General features: G+C 31.8%; 2 protein-coding genes across 3 annotated transcripts; both read right to left on the bottom strand.

The window, feature by feature from the left end:
• Positions 1 to 5,584: 5,584 nt before the first annotated feature.
• LOC108472373 (germin-like protein subfamily 2 member 4) lies at positions 5,585 to 15,338 on the bottom strand. The gene is made up of 3 exons (XM_053021226.1): positions 15,190 to 15,338; positions 6,376 to 6,638; positions 5,585 to 6,274 (listed from the first exon to the last, which is right to left on the bottom strand). The coding sequence occupies exons 1-3, from the start codon at positions 15,336 to 15,338 to the stop codon at positions 5,709 to 5,711; spliced, it is 978 nt and encodes a 325-aa protein (XP_052877186.1). The 3' UTR covers positions 5,585 to 5,708.
• Positions 15,339 to 16,099: 761 nt separating this feature from the next.
• Positions 16,100 to 21,697, bottom strand: LOC108473755 (protein phosphatase 2C 32-like). 2 transcript variants are annotated; one of them, XM_017775494.2, is made up of 4 exons: positions 18,581 to 21,697; positions 17,871 to 17,984; positions 16,526 to 16,790; positions 16,100 to 16,342 (listed from the first exon to the last, which is right to left on the bottom strand). In XM_017775494.2, the coding sequence occupies exons 1-4, from the start codon at positions 20,783 to 20,785 to the stop codon at positions 16,227 to 16,229; spliced, it is 2,700 nt and encodes an 899-aa protein (XP_017630983.1). In that variant the 5' UTR covers positions 20,786 to 21,697; the 3' UTR covers positions 16,100 to 16,226. The 2 variants fall into 2 exon arrangements, with proteins under 2 accessions (XP_017630983.1, XP_052877730.1); XM_053021770.1 differs by lacking the exon at positions 16,100 to 16,342 and having other exon boundaries at positions 16,583 to 16,786; positions 18,581 to 21,641.
• Between the last annotated feature and the right edge of the window lie 1,834 nt (positions 21,698 to 23,531).

Below are 23,531 nucleotides of genomic sequence, written 5' to 3'. Positions count from 1 at the left end.
TGAGAATATGTTCAAATTAAATATTATTAATAAGAATAAAAATACTATTTCGCTTTATATGGTTAAATCTTTTGTTTATGGCATTATAGATTAGGTCAATTGAATTATAGGAAATTGAATGACATGTATAAGTTAGATTTAATTCTGTTTTTAATAATAATATTGAAAAATACAAGTACATGTATGTTGACTAAAATTACAAGAAACCCTTTCCCTAAGGTTAAAAGAAAAACAAAATTGCTTGATTTGATACATAGTGATTTATGTGACATGCATAATACTCCTACATTAGGTGGAAAGAAATATATTGTTACTTTTATTGATGATTGTTCTAGATATTGTTATGTATATTTATTGCATTCAAAAAATGAAGCGCTTGATAAATTTAAAGTTTATAAATGTGAAGTTGAACTTCAGTGTGAATCATTTATCAAGTGCTTAAGATCGAATAGAGATGGAGAATACTATAATTCAAGTTATTTTGAATCCACTGGGATTGTCCATCAAGTTTCAGCCCCTTACACACCACAACAAAATGGTGTAGCTAAAAGGAAAAATAGAGTCTTGACTGAAATAGTAAATTCAATGTTATCATATTCAGGTCTTGGACAAGGTTTTTGGGGAGAAGCTGTTCTAACAACTTGTCATATATTGAATAAAGTTCCTAATAAGGAAACTAAAATAACCCCCTATGAACAATGGAAGAAAAGGAAATCAATCCTTAATTATTTGAAGGTTTGGGGTTGTAGGGCTATTGTCAAAGTTCCAACACCTAAACATAAAAAGTTAGGTGAAAGAGGAATTGAATGCATATTTATAGGATATGCACATAATAGCAAGGCATATAGGTTTATGGTAATTGAACCAAATGATTCAATTTCAATTAATACTGTTATTGAATAAGAGATACTATTTTTGATGAAAATAGATTTAATTCTATATCAAGACAATTACAGCCACAACAATTGATTTATTCTTCAAATGAGAATAAGATTCCATTGGAACAAATTGATAATAATGATGAATCTTGTCAAGGATTAATAAGAAGTAAGAGGATTAAAAAGGTCAAAGATTTTGGACCAGATTTCATTATGTTTCTTGTAGAAGGAAAAGGTGAAAGTATATGCAATAAAATACCTTATTGTTATAGTACGGAATCTAATCATATTACATTTGAAGAGGCAATGAAATCTCAAGGCTCTGCATTTTGGAAAGAAGCAATAAATGATTAGATGGATTCAATAATGGAAAATCAAACTTGGATCTTAGTTGATCTTCCATCGGGTTCCAAATAAATAAGTTGTAAATGGATCTTCAAAAAGAAAATGAAGGTCGGTATTGATAACTTTAAAGCAAGGTTGGTAGCCAAAGGTTCTACACAAAAACAAGGTATTGATTACTTTGATACCTATGCTCCAGTAGCAAGAATTGCTACAATTAGACTCTTAATATCACTTACCTCTATATATAATTTAGTTGTTCACCAAATGGATGTTAAAACTTCATTTTTAAATGGTGAATTGGAAGAGGTAGTGTATATGGAACAACTGGAAGGATTTGTTGTTCCAGGACAAGAGCATAAGGTATGTAAGCTTGTTAAATCTTTATATGAACTTAAACAAGCACCAAAAAAATGGCACCAAAAGTTTGACAATAATGGCTATAAAATAAATGAATCCGATAAGTGTATATATAGCAAATTTGAAAATAGAAAAGGTGTCATAATTTGCTTATATGTAGATGACATGCTCATTTTTGGCACGGATTTGGAACAAATAGAAAACTCAAAGAAATTCTTATCAAACAACTTTTCTATGAAGGATGTGGATGTAGCAGATGTTATTCTTGGAATTAAAATAACCCGAGATGAAAGCACTATAGCTCTATCACAATCATATTACATTGAAAAGGTGCTTAAAAAGTTTAATCTTTTCAACTGTATACCAGCATCTACATCCATGGATCCTCAAAGAAAATTAGTATCTAATGCTAGTAGGAAAATTGATCGATTGAAATATGCAAGTCTAATTGGTTGTCTTATGTACATAATGACTTGTATAAGACCAGATATTGCATATGCTGTTGGGAAATTGAGTAGGTACACAAGTAATCCAAGTAGTTTGCATTGGCAAACTTTGAATAGAGTACTTAGGTACTTAAAGAAAACTATTAAATATGGATTGTGTTATAATGGATATCCTCCAATTTTTAGAAGGGTATTCGGATGCTAGTTGGATTACAAGTTTGGAAGATCATGCATCTACTAGTGGATGGATTTTTATTCTTGGTGAATGAGCAATTTCTTGGGGTTCCAAGAAACAAACATGTATTACTGATTCCACCATGGCAGCAGAATTTATTGCATTAGCCGCTGTATCTAAAGAAGTAGAACGATTAAGAAATTTGCTTTATGATGTACCTTTATGGCCTAAGCCAATTTTACCTATCCGTTGTGATAGTGAGGCTACTCTAGCAAAGGCATATTGCCAAGTATTTAATGGAAAGTCTAGACACATTGGAGTAAGACATAGTTATGTCCGAAAATTAATTTCTGATGGAGTGATCACTATTAATTATATGAGGTCAAGTGAAAATTTGGCAGATCCTTTGACAAAAAGTCTTGCTAGAGATACAGTAAAAAGGACTTCAAAATGGATGGGACTCAATCCCATTAATTAGAGTCACCGATGATGGAAACTCGACTCAATGATTGGTATAACATCAAGTCTTGAGTTCAATGAGACAAAGTACATCATTAGTATGTGACTATTAGCACTGTAAATAAATTCATCCTAAGATTAAAGTGCCAAGTACCCGTAATGATAAGGGAAGGATGAGTAATGTACTCTTAATGGACTCATAACATAAATATGTTAGAGTGTTATAATTACGGGAACACTCTTGATGGGATCTACCTATGTGAGTGGAAGTATGGTCGCTTCTAAGAGTTCAAGGGCTTGGTTCTGACAGCACTCATGAAAAGAGGACACAGACACATGGCCATAATAGTGTCCCTAGATACTATGCATTGACCGATGTTGAAATCATTGTGTGAGATGTGTTCGGTTAATCAAATGAAATAGTTGGTTCAAAGCTTAGTCTACCATGCAATTTCGATTAACTTTAACATGTTTTCACTAAGTGAAGGTTCAATCGTAAGATACCTTCATTTATGCAAATTGATTTCCAAGAATATCAAAATCTAAAATATTTTGAAAATGGGGGGAGATTGTTGGAACATTTTCAAATATTTATAGTGTTCTAATAACTATAAATGAATGGGTGTAATTAATCAAAAGATTATATTGTTTGATTTTTGAAAAGAATTATAACTATTTAAATAATTTTATTTGAATAGTTATAATTAAATAAATAATTATATGTTTATTTTAAAGACATTATTATTCGAAAGACACCTATTGATGAAAGATGTCTCTATGAAGAGACATGAAAATTCCTATATATAAATAGGAATGAGATTTCATTTGGAAATCATACCAACAAATTCTAATATTCTTTATTGTTTCTTTCCTTCCTTCGTTTTCTAATATTATTAGATTATTCTATAAAGTATTATTGGAGAAATCTTTTATAGAAATTGAGTTTCTTGTCATATATTGCTCAGTATGTAATGGGCCATTCTCGTAAGTGCAAAACGCAAATAGTCATTGGCTTCATTGTATCCTCGAGGTTAATTTGCTTGGAACTCGTTTGCACACCAAAGATAGGTAGGGGCGAATATAACCTTAAAGATAGTGGCTTGATACACGCCTTGGAGCCTTGTCTTATTTCTTCTTCTGTTCGAGTTTTGTTCGTGTGTTCGAGATTTTCCTCACCGGAGATTTGTACTAACATTTCTCACTAGATGCACATCAAAATATATTCTTCAATTTAGATTTGAATAAATAAGAGTGATTTAAAGTAAATAATAATAATAATAATAATAATAATAATAATAATAAGAGAATATCTTTTCACTAGTAACGAGTGATGGTTAAAACTCTTATTAAACAAACGTTTGACACGAATTCAAACTATGTGACCCTCGTTCCTTGCACTGTATAAAAATAATAATTAAATTTAATAATTTATGTGGAATAAAATTATTTTAATTATAACAAATAAAATCAACATAATCATAGTAAATTATATTCTAAAATTTAAATTGCATCTAATAGATAAAAAAAATCAAATGACATGATGATATTAAGTAAGAGATAAATTTACTGTTAATAGTTTGCAATGTTAGTAATCTCACCTTACTAATAAATATATAGTAAAAGTAAATAATCAATTCTTTATAATTTGAGAAATTAAGTTGGATGCCTAACCCATTAGATAGGTGGGCTTACTTGATATGATCATTATAATTTTTATTTTCAAATATGATTATTATTATTATTATTATTTGCATCGGAACTTATTTATTGAAATAATATAATTTTCTTGAAAAGTTTCAAAAGGAAAAACACGGTTTTATCTAATGATATTATGCTATGAAAAAATATATAACTTGTTCCACATGTTATGTATGTACTAACTGACATATTCTTTGATGAAAAGAAACAAGCAATGCCCATATAATACTTAAATATGATATTTTCGCAGCTTTTTTTTTTTTTTTATCCTAGAGGCACACTTAAAGGCCTTAAAGATAGTGTTTTTTTTCACGTCTCAAGTCTTATCTATAACTCCCTTCACCTTATTACTTGTAACACAAGTGTTCTTTCATTTGTCTCGGAAAACAATTTAGAGCTATATTTTAAATTTTATTTAAATGTAATATTATGAAAAAATTTCTAACTTTAAATAATTAATTAAAATAAGATTGAGTCCATACGTTTTTTATAGCCCATATTCAAGTCTCACTAAACATAAATGTCACATATGAATTTTTTATCAATTTATTTTGGGTTTAAGTCTGACCATGTATGGGTTCTATTCAAATTTATTTTTGTCCATGTTCGATATATTCTAATGTCCAATTCATTGTGCTTTGTATTAAGTTTATTTTGATTCTAATTAATTGGACACGTATTATTTAATTTACACTATATTTGTTAGCTCTTACAAAAACAATTAATTGAAATATATCAAATCAAATTCAACATACTAATTAAAATATATATTTTGAAGTTAACTTGTTCTATTGTTTAGTCAATTTTAATTTTGACCAAGGGCAAACTCTGCCTAGTCCCTAAAATGAAAATTTTCATTTCTAATATTTGTATAATTTTTAAAATTTTAAATTAATATATAATAAAATTACACTTTAACTCCTCAAAAGTGAGAAAAATTGATTTAACCCTTTAAAATTATAAAGATATAAGCTATTAAAATGGTAAAATTTCACTTTTTGCTATCGTAAAATATACAACTTAATTTTAACCCCTCAAAAAATTTTCTAGTTTCACCTCTGATTTTTACTTTTTTATATAATGTTTAAATTACTCATAACCCCTGATCTTTAAAATGGGGAATATTATGTATTTAAGCGCGTTTGAACCCATGTTCATTAAGTTATTACAATAACAACTATGCCAATCAAGCTAAAACGTAATGGACAATTTTAACTTTTTTAAATAAATAAAATCTCTAAAAAGATACATTTAAATATTTAAATAAAAACTTAATATATCATTTGTTATCCAACTTCATTTCTAGTGTATACCATAAAGTTTCTTTGGCATTGGAAAACAAATATAGAATTAATACAGACCAATAGTCTCATTTTTCTTAGGGGCAAGCTTGCTTCTCATTTTCTTGACTCCTTTGGTTCCAATTTGGAAGCCCTTGGTCAACACATGGTCTGGCACTAGTGGTGTTGAAGTAAACAATGTTGTGGCAATGGATTGAGTTCCGGGGAATTGACTATTAAATCCTGCAATCACGGAAGCTGGTTTTACACCATTGTTCTTTTGGTAATGAACCAAACCCTCGGGGAACACAAAAATGTCGCCTATTTTTATGGATTTGGAGATCAACTTGTTTGCTGTAGTGATAAATCCCACATCGAGTTCGCCGTCAAGAACAAAGATGATTTCGGAGGCGCGTGGGTGAGTGTGGGGTGGGTTAAGGCCGTCGGGTTGATAGTCAATACGAGCAAGTGAGACACCGAGGGTGTTAAGCCCTAGAATTTTCTCAACATTGGCTGTTGTAATCACAGATCCCACTAAGTTGTTGATCACTGCTGAATTGGCTAAACCACCGAAGAAAAAATCAACTTCCGTAACATTGACCGCGTTCTTGCATGGGTATCCATTCACGTTTATTCCTGCAAGTAAATAAAAAAAAATAGATAATTATATCTAATAGATTAAATTAATTCAAGAAAAGCAAAGAAAATGAATGTGTTTTAAAACTTAGTTGGCATACTTGAGGTTTTATCAGCAACGCAAAAATCTTGGAGATGATCAGGATCAGATGCAACCAAGCCCCAAAAGGCAACAAATATGAAAAGATCAACAAAAACCACGGAAGAAATTATTAGTTGCAAGCAAAAAAACCAACGGGACAAAATATAGATACCAATAATTTTTTTATGTAAGTGAAAGGAGTTACCTTCATTTATATAGAAAAAAAATTTGTTAGACTGATGGTATATGTATGTGCGAAAAGCTATAGTTTGGGAAACAAACCTACTTTAACTTGTAACAAAACAACGCCTATTTATCTAAATGAAGAATATTATATTTTCTTATTAACTAATTAACCAAAAAAATCTATTAGTCCTATTAAAACCAAATGGTGAAACCCTGAAATTAGGGAGAAGACCAAAAACAAACCTTACATTGTTAGAAGTTGAAGCGGAAATAATAACAATCAAAGTTTCAAGGTAGGATTTGGGTGGCTAACACTTTCGCTTTCCATTTTTTCCATGGCTCCAACATCCTTGTATAACATGATAAAACAGACATAGATGTTGATGCTTGGCACAAAAACATTATTTTAGAAAAGACTTTACTTTGATATTTAGAATAATGAAGACTTATGCCTATTCCAATAAGGAGACCAAAAAAGAGGTTTATTAATGAAGATAACCATCTTCATTGTTGGGTTCATTTTAGGTTTTTTTTTTTTTTGTATGTTTATCTCTTAAGGATAAGGGACCTTCTGTGTTGATACTTGCATCCTCTACTACTGGTTTGGCGAAGTGTCCTTCCTTTGTCGAACATTAAGGATAAAGCTACGAGCTTTAAATAGTTGTTTTTTAGCCCATGCATAAACTTTTACTCCCCGTTTTCTTCTCGTCAACCTCTTTCTAGCTTGCTTAGACTTGCCGAGGGGGTGGAGTGGTCCCCCACTCCCCACAATTACTTCTAAGGAATCTCTTTCCTTCCTTTACATTTACTTATGACTTGTGAAGAAAGGTATCGGGTGTGCACCAATGTTCTAAAATTTCTTTACTTGCCTTAGTAGCTCTTTCAAGAATGAGACATTCGTTCGATGGCTACGCAGGTAAGTTTTAACAACTCACACTTGACACGGTGTTCGGATCCAAATGTGTGATATCACATTACATTGTCGAATCAACTCAAACTAAATCACCACGAGTAACATGTAATGAGACATTCAAGCAATTATATTTTCCATACATTCTCAAAAGATCATCTAAATAATTCAAATGAATACATATTCTAAACATTTAAGGGTTATACGAGATTACAGATGTAGTTAGGATTCAAACCCAAATCTTTATTGACAAAATTCAGCATTATGTCTCAAGACATGGATAGGGAACCTCATGTAACGGCCTAATTTTCAGTGGTATCGGAAATCGTGATTTGAGATCACTAAATCCAACAAGTAAGATTGAACAAGATAGTAATTTAATATTTATGAGTCAAGTAAGAATTTAGAAGAATTGGTGAATTGGTGAATTTGGTGAATTAAAACAATTTATTAGGTTAAACGGTCAAAAACAAGGTATCGAGACCTCGAATTTGAAAACCAAGCCATAAATATTTTTAAAAATATTTATGGACTATCATTAAGTTAGTATTAAATTTTGGTTGAGAAATTTTAACGTTTGGGTAGTCAATTAAATAAAAAGGACTAAATTGTAACAAAAGCAAAATTTGCTAGAAGGATTAAATAGCTCAAGTGTTAAAATAAAGAGGATTTAAAGGGAAATTAAGCCTAAAATTGAATAGGATCGATGGAAAGGGCAAGAAAATCAGCAGAGAAATAAGGGAAATAAGGGCAAAATTGCAAATTTTACAACTTTAACATATAAAATAAGGACAAAATTGAAAAATCTAGAGATCTCTTCATATTTTCTCAGCCAAAACGCCATAGGAAGTTTGGAGACAGATATTTTTTCATATTTCACATCATTTGAGTTTAATTCTTGCTTTTTCTTGATAATTTTTATGTTTTTTTATGACCTTTACAATTAGGTCCACTTATAGACTTCATTAGTTTTTGATTTGGTGGGTGAAATTGGAAGTTACCCTGGCTGAGTAAAGGAATTTTATGATGAATTATTATGAAATTTAAGTTCTAATTTCATATTAAGGTGGTTTTATTAAGTGATTTTGATAGAAAATGGTATTTAGGACCTCATCATGAAAAAGTTGTGAATTAGAGGTTGGTGTTGAAATTCAGAATATAAAATGTTGTTAAATATTTTATAATGATAAAATAAAATGTTAATTGAGAAAAATTAGTTCAATTGATGGGTGAATTGAGCAGGGACTAAATTGTAAAAATTGTAAATTTTGGGGTAAAAGTGAAATTTTGAAAATTGAAGAGTATAAATTATGAAATGAAATAGAAATGAAATAAATGCTAATGAGTGAAAATATTTTACATTATAGATCAAGAATCCAAAGAAGAAAGAGGAAAAGAAAAAGTTACAGAATAGTCCCTAAATTTCAATAGCTTCTACAAGTCAGTCGGGTAAGTTCATATGGTTGAATTTATATGTTTATTTGTGAATGATTGAATGATATAATGTGTTATTATATATATATGAATTTGCTGTGGGATTGTGAAAATTATGTTAAAATGAAAGAATAAAGGTGGAAATTCAAATTAGGAAAAACGCAGGATTGAGTATGTTCGTATCGTGACATGTGATGAATTGACGAATAAGACCATGGTTGATCCATGGCAAAGTAGTGAAACGCAGATATGGTATCATCCATATTGAGTTGTGATAAGTAGGTATGGTATTAACCATAATGAGTTGTGAAACATAGGTATGGTATTATCCATACTGAGTTAAGAAACGTAGGTATGAGGTGTGAACTAAAATGAAAAGGGACCATGTAGTTGCTAATGTTGAGCTCAACTATGTGAAGTATTATAACAATAGTTGTGGATGGAAGGGAACTTTAGTAAATGTTTTGTTATTGTTTGGAAATATTATGATTAGTAAGCATTACTTTTAAACCTATGAACTTACTAAGCTTCAATAAACTTACTTGTGTGTGTTTGATATTTTTATGTAGATTGAATTAAAGGGAAGTTGGTAGATCGGATCATCACAACAAAGCTCACTATCCAAATCAATTTTGATAGCTTTTCGATAGCTTTTGTTTTATGTTTAAAGATTTATATGGCATGTATAGGGTTTAAATGAAATGAAGTAAATATGTTATAAACTAGTTAACAATATTTTGTGCTAAAACAGTTTTTGGTTAGTAGTAATAGTTTGACTTTTAAAATTCACCATAAATTATGGAAATCGAATTAGAGGTTGAATAAGATATGAAATTAAATCCTATTGAATCTGGTTTCACATAGAAGAAACGGTGTAAGCAAAAGACTTTCACATTAGGAGATATTTGAATTTTTGTGAGACAAGGTCAAAGTGATTTTGAGCTCCCCAATTCTGACTTTTTAAAATCATTAAAAATTGTAAAAAAACTAATTATGGTTTATAATTTATATACTTAAAATCCTTAATGAGTCTAGTTTCAAAAGAAAAAAACAGGAACATCACCCGAATTCCGTACTATGAGATAATTAATTTTTAGTAAAGAAATGTTGAAACTGTCAAACAACAGAACAAAGGTAACTTTGAAGAATAAACTGTACTTTTTGGTTAATCCATAAATTTTGAAAATTTTATGGTAGAAATATAAATGATTCTAGATTCAAATTATTTTTACGGATCTTAATTTAGAATTCTGTAGCTTAAGATATAAATAATTTAGTGGCTATGACTCGAGTGGACAGCTTTGATGTGAATATAAGTAAATAATGGAATTTTTGTGTAATTATTCCGTAAGCTTCGGTAACATCTTGTAACCCTGTTTCGGTGACGGATATGGGTTAGAGGTGTTATACCCCATGTCTCAAGACATGTCTCTTCTTATTTTTTGGTATTTTTGTTTCGATGTAGACATATCTTGCTACAAGACCCTTCAAGTCTTAAAGCTAATTTCAAGACAGACCTCCTCTGTCTTTTTTTAATTTAGCTTCGATGTTTGGTTGTCTGAAAACAAAATTCACTCTACCTCGAAATCTAATGGCATTGTCTCGAGACTTGTTAGCAAGTCTCAAGACTTTACGAAATATTTTGCACTTAGCACAAAAAGGTAAATTGTGCTCTTGTGACTTGTTCTTATGATCTTGAGACTCTACTCTAAAATTTCCTAAAATACAAATTTTAATACCTTCAAAACTTAATCAAAACCCACCTAAACTTACCTATTCTTTACTCCAAACTCAACCACATCAATTTATCATATAAAAACGCAATCAAACACCATCCCAACTTAGCATCCAATGCATCATTACCACAAAAAACAAATTGCATAATGAAACATATATAATCATGCATGAATGTCTACTCATCAAGAGTGAAAATTCATCTCAAAAAATATTATAGGTCCTTGAAACCAAAGGAGACAATACATACTCCAACTTAGAACTCATCCTAGGTAGATGTCATTTACCAAATATATACATACAAGATAGGTACCAACTTGCCTTTCAAGCTGAGTTGCTAAGTTGGAGTCTTCCAAACCTTTGATCTACTTTAACACTAGATTGAGACCTGAGCACGAAAATAAAAAAATCGTACGCTGACTATAAAATACTCAATGGTGCTAACATAATTCAAAATTAATGATAAATACATTAATAATCAAATAAACAAACTAAACACATAAATATGTTTACGATTAAGATTCATTTTATCATCAATAACCATATAAACAACATTTACGAGAACCATTTAACCCTCAGGGTATCTCATAGCCATATGTCACATAACCGAATCCAAGTCAATGAAATACAACTTACTCATATCAGAGTTCCGATGCATCCTTAAGGTATTTGCATATGTTTAATCATATCGATGCTTAGCAGTTAAATTCTTATTTCAAACCCCTATTAACATAATCAAACTCAAGAATGGACACTTAGATCATTCCACCAACACAGTAATATACGCACTGAATAGTTGACCAGGCATAAATGCACCAATCTCACCAACCACACCAAAATATGCTCGTACCCTTATAGAATTTGAACTGGTGATATGTTTTCGACCCTTAGGAATTAGAGAACTATCACAATATATATACATGCATAGTGTTGAATCTCCCACCTATTAAAACGGACCTTATGGCATGCCAACTATACTCGTAACTCTATCCGACAACGTTAACAGGGCATTTTCCATTTTCCATTATCCATTATCACCAAACATATTTTCAATAATATAGACACCAAATAACACAGAGTAAACATATACATATTCAATTAATATAATTCAAACATATCAACAATTGTATTTTAGTTATTAATGTGTGGTAACAATCAAAATTGAATACCATCATAGCATGTATTGTTTCTAATTTTTCATCACATATACTCGTCAAAATTACCCATTTTTACCTTAATATCATATGAATCTTATAACTCATCATAATAGCATAATTACTTAGTTAACTTATACTAATCATATTTAACCATATAAACTTAGGGCGTATCTCATCTTTCTAATTATCAAAACCTATACATACATTTCATGCGCATTTATCGCCATATAATTCATACCAAAACATAGAGCTTAGATTACAAAGATATTTATATACATATCTAAATCACCAGAACGCATCCCTGGCAACTCACCATTTGTATTTAATTAAGTACATTCCACCTTATATCAATCATTAAAACACATTATAATTAAGATAGCCTAACATTATTACAAACAATTCCACAATCAAAATATATTCACGTTCAACATATCTCAGCCGAGATCAAGTAGTCAACTTTATCATGTTCCATTCCATTTTTCTTATTATATCTAACTACCTAATAAAGCATAATTGAAATCAAATTATGCGAGCACAAATCAGTTTCGATTATTTGTTGATGGCTTTAGATTTCACTTTTTCCTGTAAAGGTCCTAAGTCATCTTTAGGTACGAAATTAAATACGAATAACAAAACCCGTTAATCACACATGAATTAATGCATTTATTACAAATTGGCCCCTCAAATTCCTAATGTCCGAAACACCCATAACTCACGATTTATCCAGCCAGAAATTAAATCTGACTTAATACATATAGTACGGGGACCTCCTATTTTTATTAATAAACCCCTAAAGTTTTCACACTTTACAATTAAGTCCTTAATAAAACATAATTTATCAATAATCTAAGCTTGATTCGCTATTACCTAATTTAATTAGCCTCCTTCATGCATGAACTTAATCTCTTAACATCAATTTTCTCAAGTTTTCCAACAATGGAAAATTAATTCAAAACTTGTTAATCTCCAATTCTAACAATTGAGTTTGTTTAATCTAGTGTCATATGCTAAAATTTCACCAAATAGTAAGTGTTGAAACTCACTTACCCTAGCTAATGTGAAACGGCAATGGAGGAGAGAACTTAAAATTGTTTTTCTTGTTTCTTTCCTTCCTTGGACGGTGAAAGAGATGAGAATGATGATAATAATTTTTTTCCTCTCTCTTTCTCCCATTACCATCTTAATCAAAACAAAAAATTATAAATCAATGGTTATTAGCTCACCAAAATAAGATGAGTGGAAGTGGACGGTTATGATCATTTTAATCCGCTAATAAAAATTTAAAGATGGCTAAATAGCCATCTAGTCCTTGGCTTTTTTGTCACATAAGGTCACCAACATTTCTTTAATCAAAGCTTATTAATGAAGATACTTGTAATTTAGTCTATGTACTTTAATTACTAATCGATTCTAGTTTAATTCCAATTAATACTCCAACCCTTCAATTTCCTACTTAATACTTAATTGTTCGATTCTAATTTTTGACTAATTCAATTTAATAAATTTGATCTTAAAACTGAATTTCTTAACATTATTAAAATTCAGGTGGTTACATAACCTCCATGAGGGATGGAAGAGTTAGGAAGAGAAGTTGATGTTCTTCTTGCTTCCACCCAAGAGGCATAGTTTCTAGTCATCAAGAACTCGACTTCATAAGTACAAATGGTAGAATGGTGGGTTGTCAGCGAGGAACAATGTTCGATGTGAAGTGACCAAGTAGAGCTTCGTCAAATCTAGAGAGGTGATGGATCGACAAGTGCTAAGAGGTGCTTTTCCCTATATATCTTCTAGAGATTACATGTGCTTTTCCCTATACATCTTCAAGTTTTTGATGATATGAGGAGAGTCTAACTTACTTGAGTATAACAATACTATTCCATGTCCATATATCAAATATTTTACTGGTAGCTGTAGGAAATTTGAGTGTTTGCAGTATGACGGTTTTAAGAAGAAGGCTTTTAATCTTAAGAATTCTCCCTGCTTGTCTAGCTAGTAAGGCTTGGTTGAATTCTTTTCTTTTCTGAATGCTCAACCCTCCAAGGGATTTAGGCTTACACAAATTATCCCAGCCGATAAAATGAATCTTCTTTTTGCCCTTCATATACTCTACCATAACTTTCTTATAATTTTATCCAATGAGTTACATGACTTTTGTGTGGCTTTAAAATGAGACACCTAGAAGATAAAAGGGATTGGAAAGTAGCCGTGTTCTCCAATTCCGAAATTTATCCTAAACTCTACCCAGAATAGATTGAAAAAATGTATTTTCTTAAAGAGATATTACAGATTAAAATCAAAATATATTCAAATGTTTTCACCAATTAAGGAGTATTTTCCTAAAATCTTATTATATTGTTCGAGAATAGATTTGATAACCGTCATGTATACAATAATACATTCCCTACTTGGCTTTATTCCACAATTGAGTTGCTTTTCTTCAACTCCAGAGCAACGGCATGTGCTGAAAAATTAAGGAGATAAAAGGATGTTTTTGTCTTAAACCCCAAGAGAGAGGTTGGGTGAAGATAGATTGATTTCCACCAAAACCTGGAAATTGGGAATGGAAGTACAAGAGAAATCATCTTGAAAAACCCGGTGTCACTGGTAAACGTTTAATAAGAAGGCAGCTCATTTCATCAAATGGTTTATTCATGTTTAGTTTAAACCCTCCAAGTGTTTCAACACCACCTTTTTCTTGGATTGAATCCATTAAAGCTCAACTCCTATCAGCACAAGGCATTCTAGAAAGGAGTTATAATAAATTATTTTGAGCTTTAAGATAATTTGATAGTCACTGTTACTCAAGCTTATAATTCATACCCTTTAACACATAAATGTTCATGTAACCCCTACAGAAATAAAATATCCTTAGAAGAAAATTACGATAAAGTTTGATGTAATAAATATATGTAGAAATTTATTTATATTTCAAAAATACATTGTTTGTGCATTGAACAAATTTAAAATTATTACTTTTTTAATGTAATGAGATCCTCAATTATTTAGAAAAAGTTATTTCAACAATTTTGCTCCTAAATTCATTGTTTCGATTATTGGAGAAAATAAAGATAAATTTAATTACATATCAATCCGTCGGGTCAGTGTCATGCTTGACCCAACCCTCATTATTATTACATGTTACTTCAAATTCCTTTCTGCCCATAGAAAAATGAGTATAGAATTCATACAAAGCAATAGTTTGGTTTAAATTTGGTTGGGGGGAAGCTTGTTTCTCATTTTCTTGACTCCTTTGGTTCCAATTTGGAAGGCCATGGTCTGTCACTGCTGTTGAAGTAAACAATGTTGCGGAGTTCCAGGGAATTGACTACTAAATTCTGCAATCACACCATTGTTCTTCTAGTAATGAACCAAACGGTTTTTTTTTTTTTTTTTAAAAGGATTTGGAATCAACTTGTTTGTTGTAGTGATGAATCCCACATCGAGTTTGCCATCAAGAACAAAGATGACTGGGTTAAGACCACCGGGTTGATAGTGAATACGAGCAAGGGTGTTAAGCCCTGCAATTTGCTCAACATTGGCAGCTGTAATCACAGATCCCATTAAGTTATTGGTCACTGCTGAATTGGCTAAACCACTAAAGATTGACCGCGTTCTTGCATGGACATTTTTGTTCACGTGTATGAAAAACCAAATAAATATATTTGTTAAATTAAATGAAAGTGTTTTAGAACTTAAAATTGGTGAGCAACGCGGAAATCTTGAAGTTGGTCGAACAAAAGTAATAAAAATGATAAGATAAGCAAAAACCATAACGAACATGGAAGATAATTTTTTTAGTCACGATCACGAAAGAGACAAGTTATAAATACAGATAATTATTGACAAGAGAAAAGGGGGTTGCCTTCTCTTTTATAGAAACAATGGTCACAAATTGAAGGCAAAACCCCTTTTTTTAACTTAAAAACAGACCAATGGCTGTTGGTCTAAATGTAGAAGCAATGGCACTTGGAAAACTGTATCATTAATCAATCATTTTGAATTTAGTTATCCAAAGGATTAAACTAACCACATTATTTAAACTTTCTTCTTCTTTTTTTTCCTTTTTTTTTTTTAGAGGAATAAAATCGATTTCTGCTTGTAGCGGTAGTTGAATTGTCTTCAGTAGCTTTACAAGATCATCAAGAGTAATTAATTAGCTACATATTGGCTTTAATGAAAGTAGACATTAAAGATGAGAAAAAAAAAATGCTTCTTTTGTGGAATATTAATGGCAGAAAACTGATGTCAATGTGCAATTGATCAGTTCTTGCATATTTGAATAGCAATTTATCCAAACACGTAAAAGGGTTAGCAACTAAACATTTCTGAAAATGGTGAGACTAGGATTCTCATTCATTTCTGTAATGCATCATTGATTTCAACCCTTGCTTGAAAAAAGTAGTCAAACGGTGATCCAAAATAAAAAGGGATAGAAAAGAAGAAAAAAAATCATCCAGAAGACCTCCAAATTCTTCCCTCCAAAGAAACAACCATAACAGAAACATCATCATGATATTTACGCCGATCTCCATGAGGTATGTCGAGCAATTCATGAAAATCCATTCCTGCATAAATCAACAAATTCCCATCAGCAAAATATAAGCAAAACAGATGTTCAAATCAAATCATGGTTTTCTGTACACTGCATTCATATGATTCAGAACGCCAGATGAAATTAAATCCATCCCCTTTTTGATTAAGCACCTACAGCAAACCACAAGAATAGACAGTAAATTCGATAACCATACCATTCTTTTTTGCAGCACGGAACAGAAGCTCTGCAACAAGGTATTGTGCAGGATCACCTTCAGGAACATTTTCCATGAACCATGTGACATGGGCAACAACCTCTTCATTGCTGAAATACTGGTAAAGTCCATCAGATGATAGTACCAAGAATCGGTCACTAGGGGAGAGCCGATGGTGAACAACAGACGGGATGCAGCTAACATAAGGAGCATTTCCCACATAATCAATTTGAAACATCTCTAGCAGAGCTTCATTACAAGCTGGCTGAAGACAAGTGAAATCCACAAAAGAACAAATCATTTCAAAACCAATGAAATAGATAGACAGACAACAAATAAAGCATTTAGGTTTGCACTCCCCAACTCGATCCATGTTTTAATTCACTATAGAGTTGTGTAGTCTCCAATCGCAATGAAGGAAACTACTATAATTGAGTGACCATTATTAACTTGCATTAAAAAACCTTTGGCCAAATTTTCAAAGCACACAGCTTAAGCATCTTCTTTTTTAAGATACAATACGGTAACTGAAACTCGGTAACAGGCTAGTGATTCAAATATCTAACTGCCGGAAGAGGATTGATGAGATCACCAGAGGTTATTTTAGGAGGAGAGGTAGGTAGAAACCATTGATGTAATGACCTCTCAGTGAGAACTTAAATTTAATTTAACACAAAAGTGCACACAGAACTTGCCTATACTGTCACCAATAGTTTAAGCAGTAGGCATGCAATAGTTCTGTGGAAACGTGCACAATCGCAGGCATGTGTCAACATATATAAATATCTTAAATGAAGCGGAAACACTGTATAAGATTTCTAGTGGATACCCTAAACCATCAATTTGCCGACAGATGCACAAACAAAATTTCCTAACCAATAAACCTGCCTCATGGTGCATGTCTGAAAAGAAAGTCCTATATTAAAATACATATTTTGCACCACTTAGCATATCAACTGTTGCCAATCAGTTACCTACTCTCTTAATTGCCATGAAAGGCCCAAAATCATCTCATATCTTCAGCGCCACAGATAAAATGACAATCAATTTTATGCATCCAAATAAGATTTTACACAAATAATTATCAACTTCATTGAGCTTGCTAATTGTTAAAATTCTAGTTGTAATCAAATAATAAATTGTACAATGGATTGCCTTGCTTACAGAATAGATCAAGAAGAGAGCAACAAGCAAAAGAACACTAAAGAAATTCTGTGAGGTTGTAGTTTTTTTTACACAAAAGCATCATACGTTTTCTACTTGTTACTAAATCTCAAATGCGAGAAAGAAAAAGCCAAAAGGAAAAACAATGAAGATAAAAGTTAAAGATCCGAGCTCAACCAACCTTCTTCAGGAAACCAGCACCAAATGCCCTAGTGACTTTCAATTGCCCCTTCACCCTATCATTTGAAATGGCTTTGTCATCATCAGGGTGTTCCGCCTGTATTCTTAAGATTTCCTGTCATAGACAATCAAGAATAGGTGGTTATTCCCTAAACAACAACAGAATTTATTTCTTTTTCATATATATGAACTTGATGTGTTTTACCTATAGATATCATCCTGGCAAATAATATAGTGAATATTTATCTTTGACATTCAGATTAAGTACATATCCACAGATTAGGACATTCACAACCAGGCCAAGGCAAATTAAGGAGGGTAAGCTCACCATGTGAGAAAATGACCCACCGTTTTTCAGTTCATCAACTTATAATGCCTAGCAGCAGTGCCCTTTAAAATGGAATCTATCCAAGTTAAGATCAAAATATCCAACAAGTAGCACAAAAACAAAGGTCTTTGACTGATCTGATATTAAAATGCAAATTGTCAAAATTAGATATAGTAATGCTTAAAACATTTTGCTATATTTATATCACTCTAAATTCAAGCGCAACTCCCTCACATAAATGTACCCTAATTCCTGTCACCTAAAAATAAAAAATCACATTTTACAAAGGGCATAACAATGATGGATATCAACAGAAGTCCAACACATAAAAATTTATTATATGTATAATTGAAGCTGAGCTTGTGAATAAAATAATAGCGGACCTCTTCAATACTTGTGCTGTGGTCAGTGGAAAGTTGGAGCGCCTTCATCTTCAATCTGCAGATAGAGATGTCTCTGTTCTTATTCAGTATGCTAACTTGACCGTGTTGGTTATGCATAGGAGACTCCTCTGATATTCTGTCCAGTTCCATACGCGCTAGCAACTCTCTAGATCTGTTTCTATACTTTAAATCATCCTTCACAGAATTTGGATTTGGATGGCGATCATTTGGTCTTTCCTGTGCCAAAATCACACGGCTATCCCCAAGGTTCATGACATATACATCCTGGTCCTTCATTAACATCACTAGAACACATGATCCCATCAAAGCAAGCTCTGGATTTATGTCAAGAGCCTTTTCCACCATTTCCATATAAGCTTCTTCAGTACTTTCGAGCGCCCGAGCCATTGCTCTCAACACAGCATCATGGTCAACAACTCCAGACTTGCGCCTCCTAATAGGTCCTGAAGATTCAACTATTCTCTCATCCACACAAATCTCTTCTCTGTGCCAATCATAGCTCCAAGGAAAAAGCTTCTTCCGTAATGACTTCTGCTTCCGATATACTTTCCGTATCTTTGAACCAATCAAGGATTTTCGTGTATTATGCCTTTGCCCTGACATGGTAGCAGCAGTTGCAGCACCTTGATTATCAAAATCAAGCCCAACCCCAATATCTTCTCCTGAAGTAGTAGGATCTTCACCTTGTATGTTAGACCTATCATCTTTGAAATTTGATGGGTTGATGCATTCTAAATTATCTGAAAGCGGTTGAAAATTGCAAGAACTTTTTCCTTGTCTATCCATTTGTGAGATTGACAAAGAACCTTGACCATCCCATGGCTCCATCTGAAGTAACTCATACAGCCGCATGCTTTTCCTGCCTTGACCAGCTAAGTTTGCATGTGGAAAAGAGTCACATTCACATTCAGCCCCTAAAGTGGACTTTCTACACTTAGATAAATCCTGTTCCTTCTTGTCCCTCACATCATCATTTTCCTCAACTATCTCATTATTAGAAGACTGACCCTTAGTATTTTCTTGATTAAGCAATTCTCCTATGCTAGACAATATTTCTTGATCTGAACAAGAATTTGACTGATTTTCTTTGCTGCACTCAAAACTGGCATGAGGGTTTCTACTCGTAGATATTTCAGGTTTTAATGGATCAAATCTAGATTTATCTTCATAATCCCAGAGCAGCCCTTCCAATTCCTTGTCTATGGCTTTATAAAGATGGCTCATCAGAAAATCCGGAGCATCAGGACCACTAAAACCATCATATATCCCAATAAACAGCCATCCTTGCTCTTCTGAAAGCACAACATGAACCCTATCTTCACCAGCCTTTCCATGAGCCCATTGCAAGTTTCGACTGCTCCCGTATTCCCCTTCAGATGGCCCCCCTTCAAGACAATTCCGAGAGGGTTCTGATCGAAGCTTGGGCTCCTTAGCATGCCATGCCAATCGAGTTAGTGGGTGCAGCAAGAATCTTTGCATCCAACCAGACCCCATAGAATGCTTTGAAAAGGTCCTTTTCATTGGTCCGCTAACACTTCTCATAAATCGCTGGAAATGGGGTCTTCTACAACCACGTGTAAGTGGCGCAGAGAAATTGGATTTATCAGCAGTATCAAGGGGGCCAGACATCACACCCTTCTCAATTGGTCCAGACATAAAACCACCTCCCCTATCAAGAGGCCCTGAAGCAAACCCTCTCTCAAGAGGTCCAGACATAAAGCTGTTCAGAGGACCAGAACCACGAGGAACTGGCTGCAAAGGGATTGCAGCAAAAGAGGAGGTGCTCTCAAATGATGCAGCAGGCTCTTGGACATCAGTAGCAAACATTGCGATCTGGTTACCAGTTCTAGCTGTAGAAACATTCGCGCTAACAGATGCACCAGAGATGGTCTTAAATGTAGTTTCTGGAAAACTCTTACTCTGTCTTTGTAGTCCTAAGGAATCCTCTATGGTTTCATGTCTAAATGACCCACTCAACGTCTCAGAATCAAGGGTACTTGAATCAACGGTAAACCTCTCCGAGTTTGATGGAGTAATGGCAGGAGAGTCAAAAATCGGAGGCCTAACATAACAAAATGAATGGCCTAAGCCTTCATCCAAGGGCTCTAGAAAATCTAAATCAACTCCGCTTTTTCCATTAAACGGCACAAAGCAACCAACAACACGAGAAGTCCCATTACCCATTTCTCTCTTCTATATTGGGGAACCCCCTAAAGACCAAACCTCTGATTGGGAGGATTTCTATGACTTTGCACCAAAAGCAAATGCAAAACAAAAGAACTCAAACCAAAACCCCAAAACCCAATAAACCCCTTAACCACCCTATCACTATTCAGATAACTTAGCATCCTAAAAATCAGAAACTTGGCAGCCAAAATTAACAGAAACCCAAGCCTTTCCTAGAAAATCCGAACTGAAAAAGGTATAATTATTGGCATAAAAGGCAAAGAGTAGAAAAGAGAGAAAAATGTGACGATCTGACCTTAAAGAGTGGGAGTTGATGCATGAATAAACCAGTGGATCGAACATACCTAGCAAAACAGATCTACTGGGGGAGCAAATGGACAGTGAATGGAACGCATCGGATAAAAAGAAAAACACCAAAATTTAAGATTTCCTTTTGTTTTGGTATCTGACAAAGTACCCATACTACAAATTAAAACCAAAACCCAGATTGACATCACCCTTCCCACGATTGAATCATGCAGCCGCACAACGACCGTTCAAAATCAAGCATAAGTCTATACAATAACAAATTTAGTAATATATATATGTGTATATTTTAACTGAGTTTAATAAAGGAGGGGGGAAATGGAAATGGAGAAGGAGAACGAAGTGAGAATAAAAAGAAGAGGGAGAGAAAATGCAGGCATTAGTTTTGAGAGATATATTAAAAGAATAAGAGAAAAAAAAAAAAGGAAATCGGGATTTGGTTTTTGATGAAGAAGAATCAAAGTTTAGTTCATCAAGGAGGGTCTCTTTCTTGGGGTTTTCAAATGCTTTGGAGGGTAAAAACTTTAAAGAGAAGATGAAATTGAAAATACTGAGATTTTTATTTTTATTTTTATTATTTTAATAACAACGTCAAAATGTTGTGACTGTTACTATAACATGCCTTTTATTTTATTTTATTTATACTTACTATAAATTTCCTTTGAAAAACTATGGTCTTTTGGCTTAGTTGAGTATTATTAAAAAGAAAAAGGCTGTTTCAATGTAATAGGTGCTTTCTTTGAGTCATTATTTTTTTAAATTAAATAAAACACAATTTATTTTTTATTTTTTATTATAAGTTGAATTTATTTCAATGTAATTTTTAACTAATTTAATTAACTAAACAGTTTTTTTTATACAACAGTTTATTACTTTTATTATCGAAATAAATACTGTATTAATTTTTATTTTTATAAATTATATTTAATGCTTTTTTAACCGGTATAATATAAAATATCTTTAAACCTAAATGTTAATCTGCTAAGCATTATATAAAAATTAAACTTTTATGAAAATGCTTAAATAAATACTTTTACGTACTTTACTATTAATTTATAGTAAAAATTAGTTTATATTTAAACTCAAATCCTATAAAAAAATGTCCTAAATAATATTTTTAAGTGTATTCTAAATTTATATCATTTGATTAAAATTTTAAATTTTAAAAAATTCCTTTTAAATCTTTGTTCTATAAATCCAAGTTACTCACTTATTTTACTTTCAAAAAAATGTACTCATAAAAGTAATTCATAAGAGGAACAAAATGTTGAACTCTTAGTCCATGTTACATATGCAAGTCTTCACCATCAAATTAACAACATTAAAGATATCCTAATAAAGTCTAAGACATTGCAAATATATTTAGGATAAATCTTCAAATTAGTCAATCTAACCTTTTTTTTTTTTTAAAAATAACTCAAAAAGCAAATAAAAACCTCCTAAAAATTTCTAAAAGCTTAGTTTTGCTCAATAGCCAAAACCATTAAATCAGGTGAAGTTACAAGAAACTGAAGGGATGACTTCCAAGAAAAATTAATTTTTATCAATTGATCCGTAATTAAATTTAAGAGATTAAATTTATTCAATATAATCTAATCCAATCAACAATGATTTATTATTCAAAATGATCCTTTTTCAAATATGTATGAATAGATAAATCATCAAGCTCATGATCCAAAAATTATATTTCAAAATTTACCAATTCCAGGAAAGGTAAAATATGAAAATGTAATTACGTGCAACTGTAATTACTCCATATATATAACAATAAAAATATTTGTAATAATTAAATTATTTTAATATATTAAGCATGTTGAATATTTCCTTTAAAATGTATGTTGAATATTAATTACTTATAATAAAGAGTAATTGAACTGCTTAGTTTTCAAAATGATATAAAATAATAGCAAATTTTAATTTTAATAATTATTCTATCAATTAAGGATATAATAATTTTTTTAAAATTAAATTTATTAATAATTCATTCAATGAATGGAACCATATAATTTAAGGAAAAAATAAATAAACATTCGTTGTAGATGAGAGAAGGACAAACTCCATCAACACAATAAAAACTTTAACCTCAGCATCAATAAAACATTCTGACACGTTGACAATTGGTTTTGTCACAACTCAAGCACAACATATCTGGAGTGATTGCAAGCACTTAACACGATAAGAAAAATCTGCCCCGGATGGTCCAAAGCGGCGAGTAAAAATTGACAAAAGAATTGAGCATTCACCAAATTATAAATGACGACAACAAAATCATCCTTAAAATCACTCGTAAAACTAGGATTACATACATAAGTAAGACTAAAAATCATGCTATAAGAGTAGACAAAAAATTCTAAAACTGAAAACTTATTAAATAATGGAAAAAATAAATAAAAAAAATTTAAAACTTAAAACAACACGAGTCCAAATCAATTCGCGA

Source organism: Gossypium arboreum, chromosome 11, assembly GCF_025698485.1.
Source record: "Gossypium arboreum isolate Shixiya-1 chromosome 11, ASM2569848v2, whole genome shotgun sequence".
Lineage (NCBI taxonomy): Eukaryota > Viridiplantae > Streptophyta > Magnoliopsida > Malvales > Malvaceae > Gossypium > Gossypium arboreum.
Note: the sequence above shows the minus strand (reverse complement) of the source record. Positions and strands in the feature narration are given on the sequence as shown.